The 24,690-nt window shown below is 41.0% G+C and overlaps 1 protein-coding gene across 1 annotated transcript; it reads left to right on the top strand.

Annotated features, from left to right (window-relative positions):
* Positions 1–2,770: 2,770 nt before the first annotated feature.
* On the top strand, positions 2,771–24,690 carry LOC110535966 (zinc finger and BTB domain-containing protein 34). The gene is made up of 2 exons (XM_021621385.2): positions 2,771–2,913; positions 15,178–24,690. Exon 2 carries the CDS (start codon positions 15,211–15,213, stop codon positions 16,741–16,743), a length of 1,533 nt encoding a protein of 510 aa, XP_021477060.1. The 5' UTR covers positions 2,771–2,913; positions 15,178–15,210; the 3' UTR covers positions 16,744–24,690.

Below are 24,690 nucleotides of genomic sequence, written 5' to 3'. Positions count from 1 at the left end.
TGAACGCGACAGAAGCCCTGATGAATGACAGCATGAATGTTTATAATTTAAGCTTGGAAAAGAGACCCATAAACCCAGACTTGGACCACACATCCGCTCCACTGAATACCAGGCTAGTGATTGCTTTGCAATGATTGCAGTTAGAATTTGCGATTTCCAACTTGTTGTGTAATGTTTATGTCCAATGGCCGATGAGCACCTATACGTTTTATCTATAATTTATTTTCATTTGACATGAATTGAAAAGGATTTGCCAGAAGATTGTCAACGTGATTCATGATGATGACTGCTTGTCTAGCTTGCTAGTTAAGATTTTGAAAGAATGTGTTGCCATGATCAGTCCAATCAAAACCACGGTAAATATAATGTGATTTGAAGTAATTTTATCTGTGGCCAATGACCTTGAGCCTTCTTGGATGGGCACTTCTAATGTAACTCTATGGCAGCATCCAAAGAGCTTGAATTTTCGAGCTCACCCCATAGATTTTGCGGTGAGTGACAGAACACTGAGCCAATCACGGTACAACTAGAGAACATTACCAACCCTTATAATCTGTATTTTCCACTGGCTTTCCCACCACCATAGAAAGCACTGAGATGGGCTGAAACATCTGCGTTTTGGAGCTGCCTTACTCAAAAATGCAAAAAAGAGACCATGTTTGTATGCGGCTTTATTAATTCAAATATATTTTTTGCATTGATAGCAAACTGATATGTGACACGTATTACTGCCAAAATAGCATGCAAAACAGGCTAAAAAAACCAAACAGGTGGGGCTCCGTCCCATCTGCCCCGAATGATGGGTCGCCACTGAGTGGGACAACATTCCACAGGCCACAATCAACAGCCTGATCCACTCTTTGTGAAGGAGATGTGTCGTGCTGCATGAGTCAAATGGTTGTTACACCAGATACTTACGGACTGGTTTACACCTCTACCTATTTTTTTAAGGTATCGGTGATGGGGCCAAGCTTCCTGCCATCCAGGACCTCTATACCAAGCGGTGTCAGAGGAAGGCCCTATGAATTGTCAAAGACTCCAGCCACCTTAGTCATATAATGTTCTCTCTGCTACTGCATGGCATGCAGTACCAGAGCACCAAGTCTAGGTCTAAAAGGCTTCTTAAGAGCTTCTCCCCCCAATCCTTAAGACTCCTGAACAGCTCTTCAAATGGCTACCCACCCACTACATATTTTACACTGCTGCTACTCTCTGTTTATTATCTATGCATAGTCACTATACCTTTACCTACATGTACATATTACCTCAACTATATAGCCTCGATACTGTTATTTTGCTGCTGCTCTTTAATTATTTGTTATTTTTCTATATATTCTTAATTTTTTAAATTTGTACTTATCTCTTTTTTTTTACTTAACACTTATTTTTCTTCAAACTGCATTGTTGGTTAAGGGCTTGTAAGTAAGCATTTCACTGTATGGTATACAGTACCTGTTGTTTTCGGCACATGTGACAAATAACGTTTGATTTGGTTTGATTTGATCTCTGACCAACAGATCTGTATTCCCAGTCATGTGAAATCCATAGATTAGGGCCCAGTGGATTTATTTAAATAGACTGATTTCCTTGAATGAACTGTAATTCAGTAAAATCTTTGAAATTGTTGCATGTTGCATTCATATTTTTTTTTCAGTGTACTTTGTATCCCTAAGTTACTCAAGTGATTGTAAATAAGATGTTTTTATTTAACCGACTTGCCTAGTTAAATGATGGTAAAATAAAAAATGGTTTATTTTATTTTGGAAGTAGCCTTTAGAGTGCAGTTGTTTCACAGCACTGTCTTTATTTAGTCTGTGGCACCCCATGCTGGAGAGACTACAGAACTACATGCAGCACCTTTATGACCTGTTCATAAAGGGTGGTTCATTGAGTTTGCATTACATAAATCCCCAGACAGTATGATATAGCCCATTTCATGTCATTACACTCAGGACATCTGCTTGACATTGTGTTTTGAAATGACGGTTAACGATTTCTTGGCAGGAATAGATCAGCACATATGTGGTATGATAGAAGAGGTGTGCCGAAGATAGGGGCCTTGGCCTTGACCTCTTGTCCAAATGCAGCCACTGACCCCCACTTTCAAACAGTTTTGCACTCCTGCGCAACCTGTATTTCTCTGAAAAAACTAATTAACTGTGAGAGGATTCTCTTTACGAATCCCAAATGTTATTTTTCTTGGAGTTGTATGTTGTGATATGCTGTAGGTAAGCGTTATTAATATTGTAGCGAATGGTGGGGCAGGGACGCAAACTCAGGTTGCTGGCACAAAGCGCAAACACCCCAGGAATCGCGCCAATAGGGTTAATCCGCTTGGTGGAAATTGTAATGTGGCTCATATAGCGAAGATTGCTACACTGTAATTTCAAGGGTCTTCCATGTATGAAGGCTATTTGGTAGGGCAGGCCATATATGCTATCTGCTTTCTATAAGGATAGAATCTAAAAAGCAACACAGAAATGCGTTTTGTGGTCCCACACCCCACAAATAAAGGTCTTAAATACTGTTATTAAAAACTTTGATCGTACCTCAAACAGAGGTGCATATAGTTTGTAACGTTAATTTAGTATATAGATTGAATAATAGGATATGCTACAAATGTGTTACTTTAAATAATTTATCACTTATATACAGTGGCGCAACTTTCATTGGAGACGTGGTATATAATATATCAGAAATTGTTGGGGACATGGTATATCAGAAATTGTCTTTTTGTGCAAACCCTATATGGTGCAAACGCAGTAGACCCAGCAGGTCGGGCACGGAAACGTATAGCTACACTTCCGGTTGCAGTTTTTTTTTGCAGTGACTGACACAGCTGGAGTGGGGGGAGGCCTGGCTCAAGTGAAAGCGAGCTACTGGGGGAAATGGGCGACGTTTGATTGGGAAAAGGTGAGTTCGACAGACTTCAACATTGATTTGGACACAAACGGAAGATAATCTCATAATCAAAACGTTGTTTCTGCTTGTGTCATTTTCTGAAAAGGTTGCCCGCTAGCGGCTCGCGCTAGGTTGCTGTCCAACGGTAACATTAGCTTGCTGACGCACACGCTTAGCTAATTTTGGGGGAATTTGCCTGTAAAGCAAGGCTTCCAAGTAAGCTAGTCATCTTCGATATACGTCAACAGCCATGATCTCCGCGCATCCCGCACTGTTTTATTTGTTCTGCATCACCGTTCTAGCTAGCATACTTGCTAACGTTAGTCAAATAACGTACATTAGCTAGCTCGCTAACCAATAACTTGTTTTGGTAGCCTTAACTGTCAGCCTGGTGTTTTATGCCGTTTGATGTAGCCACCTATAGTACCTAGCTAACTAACTAGCCTGTCAGAATTTGTAGCAGGCTAAGTGGCTAATGTCAGATCGGGCGGCAGCAAGCTTGTCTCTAGAGACAGACACAGTAAGGTTATACAGAAGTTATACTAATTAACGTTACAACTTTTCGACGCCAATTAGTCCGCCTTGTTATCCCCCACTAGAAGGAAAAGTCGAATCTAACTTTCTGAACATGACTATCTTGTCAGATAGTGTATCAAGAAAAGGAATAGCCTAGCTAGTTCGTGTAGATAACGTTAGGCTAAAACAATGTTCCATTTCATTTTGCTAGGACCCAAAGTGGCACCATAAAACGCTCGTGTTGTGGAAATGGAATGGTTGCTTTAGTTGGGTAACATTTGTTCAAACCGCTGTAAAATAATTAACTATAGTAGCTAGCTAGTTAATTATCTAGTTAGTTATTGTTGCAACTTGTAAGTAAAGTTGACATTATGTTGGGACTAGCTAGCTCGTCTCCTGTATTCAGTCAATTGATAAATAACATGCGAATTAGCTGCACTGATTGAAAACAAACCTTAAAACTGAAATATATAAAATGTAGGCAAACGTTATTGGATTACACATAAATGATAGGTCTTTTTTTAATCTTTATGTTGCTCATTTGGCTTTGATAAAAGGCCAGATAAAACTACTGGTAGTCTGGTTGTATGTTGTGGACACAGCAGTACAAAGTGCAGTTTCATCTAGGGTCATCCAGGTGTCCTTGAATTCCAGGATTTTCCAAAGCTTTGTTACATTAACTTGTTAGATAGTACCTTTGTTTTTCACTAGGTAATGCATACTGTATTAATAACATGGACTTGGTTGAGCAATACCACAAACATAAAGGGAAGCACAATGTAACAGTTGTTTTTCAAATAAAAGGGAAGACAGAACAACACCCTAGGACCCTGAAATTCAAATCTGGACCTAGAAGACGACAGCTTTTTTCAATCTACCCCTCTAGTCAGGGAGTGATTTTATACCCAGAACACCAGGTGTGTGTAATTAATTATCAGGAAGAACAGAACAGTACTCCGGTCCTCTTGGGCTAGGGTTTACTGTGGGCGAAAACCCCTTGTTGAGATGGTCGAAAGAGAATCGTGCAAGCTAACAGGTGAGCCACAAACAGGCAAATAACAGCGCAGAACGGCATTTGGGAATGCACAACTTGCTGGCCTTTGCAACAGACGACTACACCGGGTTCCACTCCTATCAACTAAAAACAACAAGGAAGCGGCTCCAGTGGGCACGCAATCACCAACACTGGACAATTGAGTGGAAAAACATTGCCTGGTCTGATGACTCCTGATTCTTGTTGCGTCATGCTGATGGCAGAGTCACAATTTGCTGTAAGCACCATGATTCCATGGCCCCATCCTGCCTGGTGTCAACGGTGCAGGCTGGTTGTGTAATGGTATGGGGAATGTTTTCCTGGCATACGTTAAGTCCCTTGATACCAATTGAGCGATGTTTGAACTCCACAGCGTATCTGAACATTGTTGCTGACCAGGTGCATCCCTTCATGGCTATGGGGGTCTGACCCGGCACTAGATGGGTGTACCGAATAAACTGACTACTGAATGTATTAACTGCATTGGGAGGAAGGATGTTTGTCATACTTTTTACATGTGTATATTTTTTTGTTGTGTATTTAAAATCATAAGTCTTAATTTTCGTCCCTTTCTGAACCTAGGCCTTTACATGCCTCCTGTAAGACCTTATGGTCTGAGAACTGTACATGATGGACATCTTGGGTGTCCTTATACTTCTTACAGTGTGCTCTTAAATATGCACTGTCTAGATTCTGAAACACATTTTTTCACAATTTATTTTTACATACAGTGCCTTGCGAAAGTATTCGGCCCCCTTGAACTTTGCGACCTTTTGCCACATTTCAGGCTTCAAACATAAAGATATAAAACTGTATTTTTTTGTGAAGAATCGACAACAAGTGGGACACAATCATGAAGTGGAACAACATTTATTGGATATTTCTAACTTTTTTAACAAATCAAAAACTGAAAAATTGGGCGTGCAAAATTATTCAGCCCCTTTACTTTCAGTGCAGCAAACTCTCCAGAAGTTCAGTGAGGATCTCTGAATGATCCAATGTGGACCTAAATGACTAATGATAATAAATACTATCCACCTGTGTGTAATCAAGTCTCCGTATAAATGCACCTGCACTGTGATAGTCTCAGAGGTCCGTTAAAAGCGCAGAGCATCATGAAGAACAAGGAACACACCAGGCAGGTCCGAGATACTGTTGTGAAGAAGTTTAAAGCCGGATTTGGATACAAAAAGATTTCCCAAGCTTTAAACATCCCAAGGAGCACTGTGCAAGCGATTAATATTGAAATGGAAGGAGTATCAGACCACTGCAAATCTACCAAGACCTGGCCGTCCCTCTAAACTTTCAGCTCATACAAGGAGAAGACTGATCAGAGATGCAGCCAAGAGGCCCATGATCACTCTGGATGAACTGCAGAGATCTACAGCTGAGGTGGGAGACTCTGTCCATAGGACAACAATCAGTCGTATATTGCACAAATCTGGCCTTTATGGAAGGGTGGCAAGAAGAAAGCCATTTCTTAAAGATATCCATAAAAAGTGTCGTTTAAAGTTTGCCACAAGCCACCTGGGAGACACACCAAACATGTGGAAGAAGGTGCTCTGGTCAGATGAAACCAAAATTGAACTTTTTGGCAACAATGCAAAACGTTATGTTTGGCGTAAAAGCAACAGCTCATCACCCTGAACACACCATCCCCACTGTCAAACATGGTGGTGGCAGCATCATGGTTTGGGCCTGCTTTTCTTCAGCAGGGACAGGGAAGATGGTTAAAATTGATGGGAAGATGGATGGAGCCAAATACAGGACCATTCTGGAAGAAAACCTGATGGAGTCTGCAAACGACCTGAGACTGGGACGGAGATTTGTCTTCCAACAAGACAATGATCCAAAACATAAAGCTAAATCTACAATGGAATGGTTCAAAAATAAACATATCCAGGTGTTAGAATGGCCAAGTCAAAGTCCAGAACTGAATCCAATCGAGAATCTGTGGAAAGAACTGAAAACTGCTGTTCACAAATGCTCTCCATCCAACCTCACTGAGCTCGAGCTGTATTGCAAGGAGGAATTGGAAAAAATGTCAGTCTCTCGATGTGCAAAACTGATAGAGACATACCCCAAGCAACTTACAGCTGTAATCGCAGCAAAAGGTGGCGCTACAAAGTATTAACTTAAGGGGGCTGAATAATTTTGCACGCCCAATTTTTCAGTTTTTGATTTGTTAAAAAAGTTTGAAATATCCAATAAATGTCGTTCCACTTCATGATTGTGTCCCACTTGTTGTTGATTCTTAAAAAAAAAATACAGTTTTATATCTTTATGTTTGAAGCCTGAAATGTGGCAAAAGGTCGCAAAGTTCAAGGGGGCCGAATACTTTCGCAAGGCACTGTAAATATCTCAAGCACCCTTTTTTAAAAATGTTGCTTTTTTTTTAGACCATATTTGTCAATATATTACATGTCACATTTCCAGAGGGGATTCTCTGGTACTTAAAAAAAAGATGACACGTTTTATACATCAAAATGTACATTAAAGGTCACTAACCAATCACAGCCCTCCTTTAGGATTGTACATTCCGCCAATCACCAGCAGAGGGAGTTCCCTTTGAAGCCATTTTCCCATTCACTGTGTTAGTGGTGCTAGTGCTTTGACGGTCATGGAATTTTGGATGATGGTAATTGGCCATGACTGCGGTCCTAATAATACATATATTTTTTATTATAAATAAATAAATAAAATATTTTATCCTCTTCTCTGCATGTGCTGCCATTAGGGCTGTCACAGACAACCCCACCCAAAATCTTATTTCAAACTAACCTATTATATATGTAGTTTACTGAGCTTGTCTGATGCTATAAGCACATTGTGATTTTTAAATAATTAAGACACACAAATGATTCGAGGCAGCCAGACAGAGCCTAACCAGAAGGAAAAAAACCATGTTCCCCAACCACTACCTCCCGCTGCTGCTGGCTTTTGCAGATTCTGCCATTACGCTCCTGAAGTTGCCGGTCATAGGCTACTCCAGGCATCGGCAAATATTTCCATTAGGAGTGCCAATTTATCTTACCATTTTTACCGATCTGCATGCCAGTTATGATTTTCATATGCCCATTTTCGTAGGAACAGTTTAATTTATTTTATAATAATCTTCGTATCTCAAAATCATTGTCATGTGATTGAATACTTCTCAATCTAAATAAATGTATACAAATCTACATTTCTGTTGCCTATATAATTGCAGCCTGACTATATAAATATAGCCTACAAAAATTGCAGCCTGCATGTAAAATATCCTGATAAAAAAAAAAAAGCTTTTCTGCAAGAAACTTTAAATATTGTATCAGCTTGGTTCAGCCCAAAACTTGTGCTAACAAACTTGCAACTTGAATAAAATATTCTTGTTCCTCAGTTTCTTGCACCAGTGAGCTCCTGACAGACACCGCTGTATTTGTGCAAGGGATAAGAAGTAATCAGGTTTTAAAACGTTTCCAAAAAAAAAAAAACGCTTTTGGTTTGATTTTGGCTTCACACACAACTTATGACAGTTATTTTATTTTCATGACCGTCTTCATCCATGGCTGTCGGTTATATGGTAATTGTGCCAGCCCTAGGTATGGTGGTGCTCATAAAATGTATCATAATGTCACAATTAGCAGGGAACCCACTGAGGAAATGTGGTGTACTTCTAGAATATATTGTTCCAGACAATGTCTAAAAATAAATAAAATAAAATAAACAAAATCAAAAAGGGTGCTTTTTTTAAAAGGTGTTTTAATATTTAAGGTGAATAAATTAATGATTGTATTTCAGAATTTAGACACTCCATATGTTAGCGCACACTATAAGGAGTATCATGACACCAGGATGTCTGTCATATAGGTTCACGGATCATGAGTTCTTATAGGAAACAAGTAAAGGTCTAAAAATAGCCTCATTTTCTCAAATGATTTGTGATGCAAATGTAAAAAGCATATCAAACAGCCTTCCTCCCATTTAAATTTGTTCTGGCAATTCTCACATATAATCTGAGATTGCCCCAAAAATATTTTGGCGTTGATTCGCCCCACTAGGTTGCGAATTGCCGGTATTTCCTTTTTAAAGCAGCTGAGCCAGTCACATGTTTGTTTACAAGTAGTATCTAACTTAGTAACTAGTTAAGCTTGATTTTGCAAGAAGCTAACCATATCTTGATAACAGTGGAAAAATCCAACCTTACTGTCTACTTTGTTTTGTGTGTGTTCAGAAAAGTTGGAAGAGCATGGCGCTTGCAACGCGAGGGTTGTGGGTTTGATTCCCACGGGGGACCGTTATGAAAATTTATGCAATCACTACTGTAAGGCATCCTGGATAAGAGCGTCTGCTAAATGACTAAAATGTAAATAACTATAAGCTGGGATGTCTGACCTGCAAATAGTTTGTCAGAGGCTGTATAAATTGTTTGTATTCACTAGTTAGCATTTAGCTAGCATTGGCTATGGGATTTGACATGTACTTGTTAGCATTGCTAACCTTTGGCTTACTGATGATGCTCAGTGGGTTTTTTTTGTGTTTGAAAATAGCAGCCCTTGTGTTCAGGGTTGGTGATGCCATACAGTGGGGCAAAAAAGTATTTAGTCAGCCACCAATTGTGCAAGTTCTCCCACTTAAAAAGATGAGAGGCCTGTAATTGTCATCATAGGTACACTTCAACTATGACAGACAAAATGAGAAAAGAAATCCAGAAAATCACATTGTAGGATTTTTAATGAATTTATTTGCAAATTATGCTGGAAAATAAGTATTTTGTCAACTTTTGTTATTGACAAAACACATTGCTCACTATATGTGATCGGTCAGGATAAGAAATGCTGCAAGCATGTTGGCTCACTATTTAAAAAGGTGGAGAACGAGCTATAGGATGAAAAATACTGGGTTTTGGCGCAGGTACAACCGACTAACACCACCTACAGTAGCAACCGGTAGTTAGCATAGTGATTTACTCAGCTCAGCACTCAGTTTGGCTGAGTATAAAAGAGACCGATTTGACTTCTCTGCCCAGCGACTTACAAGCAACAGGGAAGTATTTTTATCTGTACTGATTAGGCTATGCCCAGCGAATATGCAAAGCCTTATTTCCCTTGCTAGTTTTGTAATGTCCATTATTTTTAATTAGTCCTGTACTTCTTGTAATTGTGCTGCAGTAACTCCACGGTAGCTTGGTTATCAGTTTCTCTGGTCATTGAAATGTTCTTTACCCAAAGGGATTGGCCAGAACAGAAATGATTGAATGGCAGGAATAGCAGCCCATGTCAGTAATTGACAGTAAAAAGAGGTTGGTGATGACCTGTCAATGGAATGAAGCTGACATTACATCCCGACTGTATTGTTATTTTCATTGTGTTGGTCACATTTTGATTAGGTTAGTAGCGAAAGGATTGCGTTGTCTTCCAGTGCTTTTTCTTCAATGCCTGGGGAATTCTAATACAACATGGATGATAGGAGTCAGAATATAGGCTAATGGATAATGTCTTAATCAACCCAGAAACCCAATTTCCTGTGGGTCAATGATAAATGTATTAATTCCCTGTTATTTCCATTGCTCAAATTCCGTGTGCTTGCAAGTTATTCTGCTCACACCAGGGCAAATAAGATAACCCCCCCCCCCATGTACTCCCCCCTCCAATTTCACAAGATCCATTTTCTCAGAAGTCTCCCACTCCCGCCCATTTTGTATTGCTTTGCCATGTCTTGCTTGTTTTGCAATTTTGGCTTGGTTCGGGCTGCATGCTGTTTTGCAAAGTAGGCAAAACACTGCTTATCTTGAAGTAAGCATTCATTGCTTGTTGTTTGCCAGTGCTGACATTCCTGTTTTTACAATATGCTTTTTTAAATTGAGTGATGGGCAAGTTTTGTAGTGCAGTCTTTTGTTAAGTTACAGGCCCACATTCCGACTAGTCATAGGCCTACCTACAGCAGAGGAAACACCAGAGTTCCACTTACCTGGTCTCAGGTCACTTCCTGGTACCTCAGTTTGTTCTGTACTCAGACAAAGCAATATGACTAGAAAATGGGTGTTACACTAGTCAAAGTTAATTTCACTTTTAGACTTCAGATTTTTATTTTTTATTTTGGGCTTAATCAAACCTGCTAAATAGGGATGTGTACGGTTATTCAAATGTCAGAATATCCGAACGGACGTTAGAATTCGAGAACTTGTGAGTACACTAATGCAATGTAAGATGCAATAAAATGACAGAATTAAAAGTTAGCAAAAGGAGTAGGCTACAACAGCCTACCTATTGGTTGCTCATTTTAATTGAATGGGTAGCTGGCTACTCTAATCAAGACAGGCCCTGTTATATGAGATGATTTAACATTGTGGCAGCTACAAGTTAGATTGTCTTGGCTGTAGCCGAGTTGCCTTGGCTAACATTACTTAGTCCCCCTCTCCCTTGCCTGCTCGGCTCGGTCCCATCTCACACCGGCCCCTCTGCAGCTGCAGCGATAGAGTGTCAGTGTCTCCTTCACGCAGCAATGCTCAGGTTAAAAACGTACATCTAAAAAAGACGCATGTATTTCAAACATCTGGATATCCAACAGGAATTCATGATACTATTCGAGTAGTGAAACTATTTCAAACCCCCATTCCTACTGCTGAACTTAAGTGAGTTTGTGTTTCCAATCCAGTCCGTTTTGACCCTTGCTTCTGTGACCCTTGCCGCTTTGGGTTCAGCTCAGCCACTCGGCATACGTTCTTTGGCTGCCCTTCAACTTGGCTCTCAGTTTAGTTTGCAATGCATGATGTTGGGAGTGGGACAGGCCACTGACACGTTTTAATATGCATGCTATATTTGAAAGCCTCATGATGGCAGAGGGGAAATAATGCTCTTCCATTTTCTCTTTCTGTCTTTTTGCCCTCAGTCTCCTGTGCCAACCAGGATGAGAACATATGGGTAGTGGCACAGGTGTCTTGGCAAGCCTAGGCAATCAGAGAAAGTGTTTACGTTCTCAAACTGCTGACACTCAATGCGCAGAAGATCATACTGAATTTCCAGGGAGAGGCAGGCAGGGTGAGAGAAAGGTAGGAGGAGAGATTGAAGTGGGGGGAGTAGAGGGCAGAACTGTAGAACGGACTGAGACGGACACGTTTTTGTAAAATAGCTCAGGCCTAAAAACCGGATACATTTGTACCTCGTGCACTACATGACCAAAAGTATGTGGACAACTTCTCGTCGAACATCTCATTCAAAATCATGGGCATTAATATGGAGTTTGTTACCACTTTTTTTTTTTTTTTTTTCTGTAACAGCCTCCATTCTTCTGCGAATGCTGTTGGAACATTGCTACAGGGTCTTACTTCCATTCAGCCACACGCATTATTGAGGTTGGCCACTGATGTTGGGCGATTCAGGCCTGGCTCGCAGTCAGCGTTCCAATTCATCCCAAAGGTGTTCGATGGGGTTGAGGTCATGGCTCTGTGCAGGCCAGTCAAGTTCTTCCACACGAGCTTGACTACCATTTCTGTATGGACCTCGCTTTGTGCACGAGGGAATTGTCATGCTGAAACAGGAAAGGTCGTTCCCCAAACTGTTGCCACAAAGTTAGAAGCATAGAATCGTCTAGAATGTCATTGTATTCTGTAGCATTAAGATTTCCCTTCACTGGAAGTAAGGGGCCTAGCCCGAACCATGAAAAACAGCCCCAGACCATTATTCCTCCTCCACCAAACATTACTGTAGGCTCTATGCATTCGGGCAGGTAGCATTTTCATGGCATCCACCAAACCGAGATTCGTCAGTCAGACTGCCAGTTGGTGAAGCGTGATTCATCATTCCAGAGAATGCATTTTCACTGCTCCGGAGTCCAATGGCGGTGAGCTTTACACCACTCCAACCAACGCTTGGCTTTGCACGTGGTAATCTTGTGTGCGGCTGCACGGCCATTGAAACCCATTTCATGAAGCTGCCGACGATCAGTTCTTGTGCTGCCTTTGCTTCGAGGCAGTTTGGAACTCGGTAGTGAGTGTTGCAACCAAGGACAGATGATTTTTACACGCTACGGTTTTCAGTACTCGACAGTCCAGTTCTGTGAGCTTGGGGTGGTTTTGGTAGTTCATTCTGTGTTGGTGTCTGTCACAAAATTTTCCTTTGAATGGATGTTACTTTTTTAGAGTTCTTTTATATTTTTTGAATTAGTCCACAGTTTCAACTAGAGGTCGACCGATTAATCGGAATGGCCGATTAATTAGGGCCGATTTCAAGTTTCGGAAATCGGTATTTTTGGGTGCCGATTTGCCTTTTATTTATTTATTTTTTTACACCTTTATTTAATCTTTATTAACTAGGAAAGTCAGTTAAGAATACATTATTATTTTCTATGACAGCCTAGAAACAGTGGGTTAACTGCCTCGTTCAGGGGCAGAAAAACAGATTTTCACCTTGTCTGCTCGGGGGAACCAATCTTGCCACCTTACAGTTAACTAGTCCAACGCAATAACGACCTGCCTCTCTCTCGTTGCACTCACTAGTTAACTACACATGGTTGATATTACTAGATATTATCTAGCGTGTCCTGTGTTGCATATAATCTGACTGAGCATACAAGTATCTAAGTATCTGACTGAGTGGTGGTAGGCAGAAGCAGGTGCGTAAACATTCATTCAAACAGCACTTTAGTGCGTTTTGCCAGCAGCTCTTCGTTGTGCGTCAAGCATTGCGCTGTTTATGACTTCAAACCTATCAACTCCCGAGATGAGGCTGGTGTGACCGAAGTGAAATGGCTGGCTAGTTAGTGCGCGCAATAGCGTTTCAAACTTCACTCGCTCTGAGCCTTGGTGGTTGTTTCCCTTGCTCTGCATGGCTAACGCTGCTTCGATCTGGTGGCTGTTGTCGTTGTGTTGCTGGTTCGAGCCCAGGGAGGAGCGAGGAGAGGGATGGAGGCTATACTGTTACACTGGCAATACTAAAGTGCCTATAAGAACATCCAATAGTCAAAGGTATATGAAATACAAATGGTATAGAGGGAAATAGTCCTATAAAAACTACAACCTAAAACTTCTTACCTGGAAATATTGAAGACTCATGTTAAAAGGAACCACCAGCTTTCATATGTTCTCATGTTCTGAGCAAGGAACTGAAGCGTTAGCTTTCTTACATAGCACATATTGCGCTTTTACGTTCTTCTCCAACACTTTGTTTTTGCATTATTTAAACCAAATTGAACATGTTTCATTATCTACTTGAGGCTAAATTGATTTTATTGATGTATTATATTAAGTTAAAATAGGTGTTAATTCAGTATTGTTGTAATTGTCATTATTACAAATACATTTTTTATAAAAATCGGTATCGGCTTTTTTGGTCCCCCAAATTATCGGTATCGGCGTTGAAAATCATAATTGGCCGACCTCTAGTCCCAACATACCTCACCTTTTTTGGGGCTGCAGGTAGCCTAGTGGTTAGAGCGCTGGACTAGTAACCAAAAGGTTGCAAGATTGAATCCCCGAGCTGACAAGATAAACATCTGTCATTCTGCCCCTGAACAAGGCAGTTAACCCAATGTTCCTAGGCCGTCATTGAAAATAAGAATTTGTTCTTAACTGACTTGCCTGGTAAAAAAAAAATATATAGGATTTTCAAGAAGCAAAGTCTCACTTGCCACATCATAATGAAGCAGTGTTCAGTCCTGCTCTGGGTGTGACCAAGTGACTTGACATTTACAGCTAGCCTGGGCCGGCTACCACTTTGTTGCCAAATAACCAGATTTTTCTTTTTTCTTTGCCTGAACAGATTTTTAAAATGATTAAAATGTAGAACTGCTTTTAGAACACATTCTGCTTCACATGGAGGACTACTGTTCTTGTCATATTCCTACTGAATAATTCAGTAATTTGATGATTCTTTTCAATTTGCTTCAGAGTGCTGTCATGGTAGCCTATCTTGTTATGACCGTTCAAGGGCCTGCAATGTTAGTGCAGTGAGGATTTTCACTCCAGATCTGCTAGTATGTTTTGTTGTTTTTGCTCGCTGGCTGTTTTTGCTGTGGTGCAGGCTACTTGTTTTCTGAGTGCTTTTGTATTTTGATCTTGTGCACTCCCAACAATAAAGATGGCCTGAATCCTGAAATGGGTGGAATGACTATGCTCTTGCACGCCATCTCCAAACTTGGATGAGGCTGCAGTTATCCCTACAGTCATTCCTTTGCTAGATTACTGTGAAATTGCCCAGATGCTGGATCTTATTTCAAGTCAAGATTGTTCTCTTATGAGTCAGTAAGGTCAACCTTAACTTGGCTACAACACTCAACGCTTTTTGCTACAAGAGGTCAAATGCACACGATTATTTTTGTCCAGGCATTTCTTGTATGAATATACTCAACACATATTTGTTGAAGCACCAGGGAAGTGTACAGTACTGTTTTTTCATAAAAAATTGACATCCTTTTATGCTGTTGCTGCTAAAGATTGAGGGTATCTTGTTGAAGCATTGTTTTTTTCCCCCAGGCCAGTGTGAATGTGAAATGCTGTAGTCTAGGTTGCTCAGTGTTGGCATATTTCTGGCACAGACAGCCAACGTTTGCTCATATAGCGTGCTTGTTTTTATTTGGCTGTTGTGGCACACCATTATTGTACTTGTAAAATAAAATTAACCTCACCTTTAACTGTCAATGGATATATATTTTGTATGTGAAAATGCCACTGATTCAGTGGATGACTGGTGTTTTAAGATGTGTCCTGATTCTTATTCATAATGATTTTTTTGTTTTCTCCGTTTCTGTCACAGGCAGCCTACAAACTGGAAAGACCTATCCAAGAGATGGACGACGGCAGTGCCTACATAGAGTTTGACGTGCCAGAGTTCAGCAACACCGTTCTCAACCAACTCAATGAGTTGCGACTGCAGGGGAAACTATGTGACATAATCGTTCACATCCAGGGCCAGCCTTTCCGTGCCCACAAGGCCGTGCTGGCGGCCAGCTCACCGTACTTCCGCGACCACTCGGCCCTGGGCACCATGAGCGGCCTGTCCATCTCCGTCATCAAGAACCCTGAGGTGTTTGAGCAGCTGCTGGCCTTCTGCTACACTGGCCGCATGTCCCTGCAGCTCAAGGATGTTGTCAGCTTCCTCACAGCAGCCAGCTTCCTGCAGATGCAGGCCGTCATCGACAAGTGTACCCAGATCCTGGAGGGCATCCACTCCAAGATAAGCATCCCCTCCAGCGCCACAAGCCCAGACAAGGAGGGCTCCCAGGCCAGCCGCAATGGTGTCAAAGACAGCAGCCTTTTCATCAACCCCACACAGATCTCCCCCCCATACTACTCCAGGCACAGCATAGAGGCCCGCTCTGAGCTGGCTGCAGGGAAAGGCCATGGCAGGGCGCGGTACCAGGAGGAGGGCCAGTCAGATCGTGGCAGCAGTGACGGTGTGTCAGAGCAGGAGGCAGCCATGGAGGGAGAGACAGAGCAGGTGGAGCTGATTGGGAAGGACGGCCAGGTGACAGACGTGCACGTGAAGCTGGAGAAGGCAGATAGGCCCAGCTACTCAGACAGCTCCTCGGCAGGCGACGATGGCTACCACACAGAGCTGGTGGATGGAGAGCAGGTGCTGGCTGTCAGTGTTGGCTCCTATGGTCCCGTCATCCAGCCAGCCGGCTACACTTACTCAGGCCTGTCATCCCCCTGCTTTGTGAGCCTCAGCAGCTCCAGCCCCTCCCGCTCCATGCTCAGTGGCTTCAGGGGCGGCAGAGCCAGAGCCAAGCGCCCCCCAGTGACCGTCCCAGCAGAGGTCCTGGGTCATATCAAACCGGGAAACACTGAGGACAGCAGCGAGGTGGTGTTGGGCCAAGTAGGTTTTGAGAATGATGTGCGAGAGCGGAGCCTGCGCAGCCAGTGGTACCCCTACAACGAGAGGCTCATCTGCATCTACTGCGGCAAGTCCTTCAATCAGAAGGGCAGCCTGGACCGCCACATGCGCCTGCACATGGGAATCACACCCTTCGTCTGCAAGTTCTGCGGCAAGAAGTACACGCGCAAAGACCAGCTGGAGTACCACATCCGCGGCCACACGGACAACAAGCCCTTCCACTGCCAAATTTGTGGCAAGTGCTTCCCCTTCCAGGGGACCCTCAACCAACACCTGAGAAAGAAGCACTTGGGGGCCTCAGAGGGCCCCAACCACATGGACTCTCCAGAGAGGACGGAGGGCATCTCTGGTCAGAAAGACCCAGAGGATTCCTCAGAGGGGATGGCCTTTGAGACGCAGTATGCTGAGGAGGCTCCGGCCAACGACATGGAGGAGAGCTCAAAGTGCAGCCCTGAGGAAGCCCAGGCGTCCAGATGTGATTTTTAGGCCCTGGCTCTGGTTGAGGAAGCTTTAAGATATGTTCTTTAAACGTTTAGGATTTGTTTTGGAACCGGCTCCTTTCAATGTTGAACCTACTTTGTGCATCCGTTTTCTGCCTGTCCATCCATTTTTGTGAAAGTCAACTGTTGCTTAATGTAGAAGAAGAGGAGAAAGGGGTACTTTTTAAAAATAGATTTCAAAGGGAAGGGGTATCAACTTGCTATTGATAAGGTGCCCTCAATAATCAAGGCCTTTTGTTTTCGCTTTAAAAAATATATATGTTTTTAAAACATATTTACAGAGTAATATAGGCATGTTGCAATAATTGATAATGTGAAAGCTCTGATAAGATGCTTATCATATCATGTTTTTACCTGACCTGTTTTTGCACATGTGGCCAACTAAGGTCACTTTACTCACAAGGAATTATTTTTCTGCCAAGTGCAAAGCTTTGTGTGAAATATCCGTTCAATACCTCATGATACAACTACATACTCATAACAGACAGTATTTTAGCTTTTATGAAACTCCACCGGGTTCTACCTCATATCCAAGAACCTACCAAGAACAGAAGTGTTCACCGTTTTAAAAACAAACCGTTTTGCTTTAGGGTCTCTGTTTCATTTGCCAAACTCTAGGCAGAACATCCTCAGTCCCAATGCTAAGCCTTGATACTTTAGACTAATATTCCTTGCTGATTGTATGAACGCTGGACCGTGTCCTTGTCCGTTGTTTCATGGTCAGACAGGATGTAATGTGGGCAAAGAACGAAGGTGCTATATTGATGTGTTTTAAGAAATATTAAGTGTGTTTGCCTTGAGCATGTGCAAGGAGGACAGTGGATAGAATACAATAATATAGGATAATACATGACATATATGATTTCCACTGTCTCTACAGCCAAGATCTATTTAAGCAATAAGGCCTGAGGTGGTGTGGTATATGGTCAATATACCATGGCTAGGGGCTGTTCTTACGCATGATGCTCCGCGGAGTGCCTGGACACAGCCATTAGCCATGGTATGTTGACCATATATCACAAACCCCGAGGAGCCGTATTGCTATTATAAACTCGTTAGCAACGTAATTGGAGCAGTAAATTTTTTTATTTTTTTTCATACCCGTGGTATACGGTCTGTAATACCATGGCTTTCAGCCAATGAGAATTCAGGGCTTGAACCACCCAGTTTATAATTGTTTTTAGAACACACAGGACAAATTCCTCTTGTCTGTCTCTTTTCACCACTGAAGGTCACATGCAGTTGGTCAGTTCTTTTTTCTATATTCTCTTCTTAAGCAATAAGGCCCAAGGGTGGTGTGGTTTATAGCCAATATTCCAACGCAAATGGCATGTTCTTATGCACGACGCAAAACAGAGTGCCTGCATACTGCCCTTAGCCATGGTATGTTGACCATATATCACAAACCCCCGAAGTGCCTTATTGCTATTATAAACTGGTTATCAATGTACTTTGATCAGTAAAAATACATATTTTGTCATACCTGTGGTATACGGTCTGATATACCACGGCTATCAGCCAATCAGCATTCAGGGCTTGAACTACCCAGTTTATAATATAGTTTAATCATACATGGAATCAATGATTTGATCCTCATACACAGTGAAGTCATTTGGAGTGTCTTCCATTCTCTTGATGTTTTAGTTTGTTAATTCTCAACCTGTTTATGTGAAACTCTTAGTTTATTTGTGTGAAGATTATGCTCAGTGCAGAGTCCCAATCATTAGCTTGGTACAGCAAGGGCAGTACTGCCCTGAATCTGCATAGAATCAATATGCAAATAACAACTAAGGAATATCAGCCATCTTGTCATGGCATTTCTTTATTCACTCTCCATTTCATTAGGACTCATGTTCTGCTCTCGTCCTCTCATTCACTGTTTCTGCCCTTCCCTGATCCGACATCACTGTTGAGATGAGGGAATCAAATGGGAAACTCATTGATGCCTCATTATAAAATAAGCGCTTGATGGTATTTTGAGAGAAGCTTGTGATCCAAAGTAATGGTGCACTTTTTGTGTTTCAAATAGAATTGTCTGAATGGAGACTTGGTGATAGTTTTGTTAATTTTTTATGTCTTGAAGATCAATGGTGACCATAAATGTATTCGGCACTATGCTACTGCTTTTTAATAGTCAGGAATCAAATTGGAATTGGAATTGCTTCGGTCAGTGTAAGCCCTTTTGACAACTGATGTTGATAGCTAGCTATTTCAGTGTTAATAGGTAAATAATCATTGAAGGCACTGTTGGTCTTGATCTGCTTGTTTCGAGATTAGCTGGGCTGGCAGGGCCTAGCAGTTGGACGAATGTCATTGACCACATTTCAAAATGTTAATTTCGTTATTCATATCGTCATAACTCACAAATGCACATATGGTGGTGATGGGTATGTTTGTTAGACTTATATTGCATTTCATGACTAAGCATTGCAATGCAGAATGCCATGGCATAGTACAGGCCCAGGGATTAGCTGAACTGGCTTTCGACTTATTGTATGTCGAAATGCTTCTAACTACGGTAGTTTTGACAAATACAGGAATAAATTATTGCGCCAACATGCTAGTCCAGAGTAAGCTCTTTTTAAAGGCCCCGTGCAGTCAGTGATTTTCCATACCTCTTTGCCAATAACATAGTTTTCCCTTCCCATTCAGACCACTCCCAGACATTCCTAGCAAAATACTTGCTTGAAAGTTTGTTTGCTAAAAAGCCATTTTTGTCAATTTTTATACAAATCTATTACAGTAAGGTACTTAATTGTTACCCATAAATGATTTGATATTGATATAAAAACAGTTGCATTGGGCCTTTTAAGATCAGGTGGAAAGCTGATCCTTAAAGAGCACTTTTTGACAAGTCATTTTGCCCCCTTATCCCTCTTCTTGCTGATTTGCTATTTCAGCAGTGTGATGCTTTCCTTGTATCCTATGTACCTTTTTTTAGTTTTTACACATGATCACATAACTACAGTAAGCCTTCCAAGGTGATAGAAGGCTCAAATAAAATGTTAATTGTCACATGGTTCACTGTTTAAAAGTGTCCTGAAAACACCAGAGGCCCAGGTGGGTGTGAAAGAGCATTTCCTCTTCATTTAATGTAGCACCACCATTTATGATACCTGTTATTTTTTCGGTTGTTAGTGCCCTTTAAAAAAAAAAAAAACGTTTATTTTGCAGTGATTTTTGTTTTCATATTGGAATTGAGCAGTTTTGCATGCATGTCCAGTGTTTTACCCTATTTATTTAGCAGTGTCGGCCACTTCAAAATAATAGTTTATATTATGACACTTCCACTGTGGGGCTCTATTTGTCTCTGCAGTTTGAAGGAAGTAGAAGGTAGTTTTGCAAACCATTGCTAACTAGTGTTAGCACAATGACAGGCATGCTAGCTGTTGAGCTATTGCTAGTTAGGAATCTTCCTTTAAACAGCAGCGCGTCTTCGCAGAAATACGTGTGTTTCTGCCCAGACATGCTTTTAAAGTGATGGTGCGAGATTTTGCCAAATAAGCACTTTTTCTACATACCCAGTCAGATGAACTCATGGATACTAGTTTTGTTTCTGCATGCAGTTTATTGAAGGAAGTTTCTAACTAGTGTTGGCGCAATTGCTACCTAGCGTAAGCGCAATGACTGGAAGTCTATGGGAACAGCTAGTATGCCTGTCATTGTGCTAACACTAGTTGGCGATGGCTTGCAAAAACACCTTCTACTTCCTTCAAACTGCACGCAGATAAATAAATATAGCCCCACAGTGGAGGTGTCATAATAACCATAAAACCTAGCTGTCAAAAGAGGGAAATGGTTCCAATAGTTTTTCCATCATTCGTTTTTCCCATAGGGAATTTTAGAAACACTTAATATAAGGGCTGTTTCTCGTGTAGGCTTACCCTGGTGTTTTGACCATGTAAATCTCTCTCTCGGACAAGGAGACTTTTATCAATATATTAGGCTCTATTTACTCCTTTTCAAAAATTTGAATTTGCTTCAAAGTAGACATCATGCAAAACTACATCTCTGCAAGCTCCTGCACTTCATTTCTAGCTGATACCTTTGCGAACAGGTATAGTGAATTTAAATCTTGCGTAGTCTTGAGACGGTTAACATAATTGTCCATTTAAAGAAATGTAGCTGTTTTATTGATTACATTTAACTAACTTTAGATTGTTAATCCAGAGATTCTTACCTTTGCCTCGATTTGGCAGTCTTGTCCAGATCATCATGGCATTTAGTTCTTTATGATAGCCACATTAGCATCTATTTAGCATTTCATTTTTGTGGGGTAAATACAGACAGATATATTGATTAAGTCGCCTTGTCCTAGAGAGATTTACACTTGGTGAAAAATGATTGGAACAATTTCCCTGTTTGATCTCTAGGTTTTATGGTTATTATGACTCATACTGTGGTACTCTATTGTATGCACGAATTCATCTGCCTGGGTAAGTAGAAGGGCTTAGTTGCCAAAATCTTATCCCTTTAAGATCAGTGTGACAAATTCAAGCTGATATTTGTAGTGAACAGAGCGAGCACAGCCACCACATGCTCCTTATCTCCCTACAGTGCTGTAGTGGCGCTCATCAGTTCTATTTCCGATGGTGTCAACATAATTACATTTTCATGTGTTTTGGAGTAGAATGTCTTGAAGTCATCAAATTAGGTTCTCACAGCCAGCAAAGAAAACCAGCCCACCCCCCTGCTTCCTTTGCCACTGGTGTTGACAAAAAAATACTAGGGGAAACACTACTGTTCATATCATTAGGTCACCAATAGTCTCTCTATGCCCACAACACAATGGGTTCATTGTTTTGATGTCCATCGTCTTGTTTCACCAGATGCCATGGAAACCAAAAGGGTCCTTCTCAGATTTAGTGAATTCTGATTTGCTATCGTCTTGTTGCTTGTCTGTTTTTGAAGATCAGTGACGGGCCCTTTCCCTTTGTTTTTCCCTGTTTTTATTTTTTATTTTCTCCCACATAACATGCTTGACAGTGTGGTGGCCAAAAGTCAGCCACAATCTATTTTCCACTGTCTGAATGCCTACTAGGCAGAAGTCTAGAATGTCATGTTCTGTGTGGTAACCGTCTTTGTAAAGTCTTTTAACCCTGCTCATATCGAATCTGTCCCCCTACCGATTTAAGAGGGAATTGACCTCGTCATATAATTTAATACTTCTCATGACGTCTCGTGTTATTAGAACAGGAGCAGACTACTATAGGTTATTGTGCCAGGAGTCCAACAGACGATAGCATGACGGATAATCCTCCATAGAAAACAAATACTGAAAGACAAAGGTCTGTCTATACATTTGGCCAACAAGAGGCAAGATGAGTTTCCTACATAAGATGTAGCCTGGTTCCTATTTTCCAATTCCTTTCTATTTCCATCTGAGTCCCACAGTCTTGAGCATGTTGCCAGATATATTTAATATCATGAAAGAAATTGTACAGAAATTGAGTTTGTTTATTTATAGAATTGTAAGATGCCAACCATATCAATCCTAGTAATATTTTGAAAAACAAAGGCTTTTGAATCGTGATCTGTGCCTTGCCACACAAACTATATCCCTGACTCTATGGCACTTACAGTGGACTTCTGTTTTGTGCCTGCCTTCAATGTAAAGAATGAAATGTGTCAAGGGGAAGGTATATCTATTGATAACATACTGTTGATTTCACTTTAATTTGGAAAAATCTTTCCTGTGATTTAGTTTATGCAACAATTAAATGTCTTAAAGGGAATGGGCACATAATTGAGAATAGTTCAGCAGTGAGGAGAATCATGTCTTAGATATATGCCCAAGTTGATCTCTTAAATTATGTTTACATGCCACCTCATTTTTTTTCAGCCGTTCTTATTTAGCCCTACAATTTCCTTGTCGTCAGACCCCATTTGATATCCATTAATAATGTGATGAATTGTGTTTATGGTAATATGGTGACTTGCATGGCATCTAATCACAGTCGTGAGCTGTTTTGTTCCTCTCTCCAGAGGCTGTTTTGTATGTTTACTCTAGCCTTTCTGTTAGCACTGAGGACAATCGAAGGCATCGCCTTCAGTCTCGGAGAGCGCGAGAGAGGAGAGAGTACAGCTAGACTCTTCCCCTCTCAAGATTCCTTTTCTAACATCTGACCAGGGGGGACAGCTGCTTGAGAATGAGCAGATTTTAAAAACATGACATTTGTAGAGTGAAAAATTGAAAGATTTCCCTGTTGTATTGCACGTCACTCACCCACAAAATAGTTTTTGAAATGCCGATGGCTGTTTTTGGAACTCAACATTAGTTATTGTTTTTGTCTCATCTGGCATGCACTTAGAAATAACCTGTCTTTGATACATTCATATTCCAGAGAGGATCTACTCATAATTTGTCTCCTCCTCAAGGGACTCTATTACTTTATCTTAAGGGACCTTTTTACCCTTAAATGGTGCTTATAGACTGGTCTGTTTATAGATTTTGATATACAAAATACTATACACTTGCATATTTACATTATAGGGAGGGGGGGGGGGGGGCAATTTGTGTAAATGCTTTTATCAACTTTGGTTACTAATGTCACACCACTCACCAACCAACTGAATCTGACACTTATTTGCGTTCACTCTGTTTGTTCAAAACTATTCACAGAAAAGGTAGGAGGGAGATGCTTGCGGGCCAGAAGTAATCAGAAGGAAGTGTTTACAGGGAAGGCTGTTTGACTACTTTTTGAATTTTTGAACAGACTAACTTCAGGTAGTTTATGAACACTGATATAGACTTTAACAAAATCTGAAAGTCTTCCATAGCTTCTCTCAGCCTTTCTCCACTGTGTAATATACAAAAGCAATAACCTTTTTAAAGGGGATGTATTGTTATCAGTGAGCCTAATCTAATTCTGGGCCTGTCACATCTCAACTAAACATTGAATGTCAGGGAGCTATCGAATTGAAGTAGGACAAGGACAATTTGATATTGATATTTTTTATATATTTTGTGAGTCTTTGGACAGGTTGAGTGAAAATGCTCATTAGGTGAGACTGGTATTGCTGGTCTTCTAAGTACGCATCCAAAGCCTATGACTGTCAATTAACTGCAATGCAAAAGCTTAGCATGTGATTCAGTCAAACTCAATGGCACTGGTTTTAAAGTTGCACTTCCGTCTGTATCAAATACTGAAAGGGATTGTGGGCTGCAAAGCCACATTGGGAGTGGCGACCTGTGTTCATGCTAAAATGTAAAGGTCTCCCCTTTCCCCTCGTGTATTGAGACTGAGGTTTCAGCTGGTCAGAGTGGAATTGGTCAGTGCTGCTTTAACTACATGTTAAGACTGGCCTGTTTCCTTTGATGTGAAACTCCTTGGTCTCTGACATTTGGTGGTGTCTGGATATCATGTATTTTTGTTGATATGGCACAAAAAAATAAGTAGAACTCAGGGTTTATACTAGTGTTATAAAGTGGTCACTGGGCATACAGCTCATATGCGTAGAATTCAATGTGCACTTCTCTTCAGGTGGGGAAATAAATCCTCAGTCAGTGGTTCCCAAACATTCTGCCTCAAGGGTCTCACTGAACCCATGTTTTCCGTTCCCCCTCTGCATGCGTGTGACAAGCACAGAGGTTCAATGTTGAGGAACAGGGGAGACCTTTTAGTTTGGCCAGGTGTCAGTCCACCTCCCTCTAATCCACTCTACATACAACCCAACTGTGAACCTCAGAACTCTACTGTTATGTACAACTATGAAGTAAATTAAGCTAGCTAGAGCTGAACTATTAACTTGCCATTTATGAATTTATTTTATAGCATGAAATATATTATATATTTATTCAAATTATATTTTACTCATAATCATTCTGTGCTGCTTTTTGGGGGTTCTTACGCTTGTAAATTGCTTTTTTATGATACAAAGAAATGTCAATAGAAAATGCGTTTGTTTGTAAAATAAAGATGCTGATTTGGCA

This window comes from Oncorhynchus mykiss, chromosome 11 (genome assembly GCF_013265735.2).
Source record: "Oncorhynchus mykiss isolate Arlee chromosome 11, USDA_OmykA_1.1, whole genome shotgun sequence".
NCBI lineage: Eukaryota > Metazoa > Chordata > Actinopteri > Salmoniformes > Salmonidae > Oncorhynchus > Oncorhynchus mykiss.
The sequence above is the reverse complement of the archived record's forward strand: the minus strand, read 5'-3'. Positions and strand labels throughout refer to the sequence as shown.

Coding starts and splice junctions, on each gene's coding strand:
- LOC110535966 (XM_021621385.2), top strand. CDS start 15,211: ATGGACGACGGCAGTGCCTACATAGAGTTTGACGTGCCAGAGTTCAGC.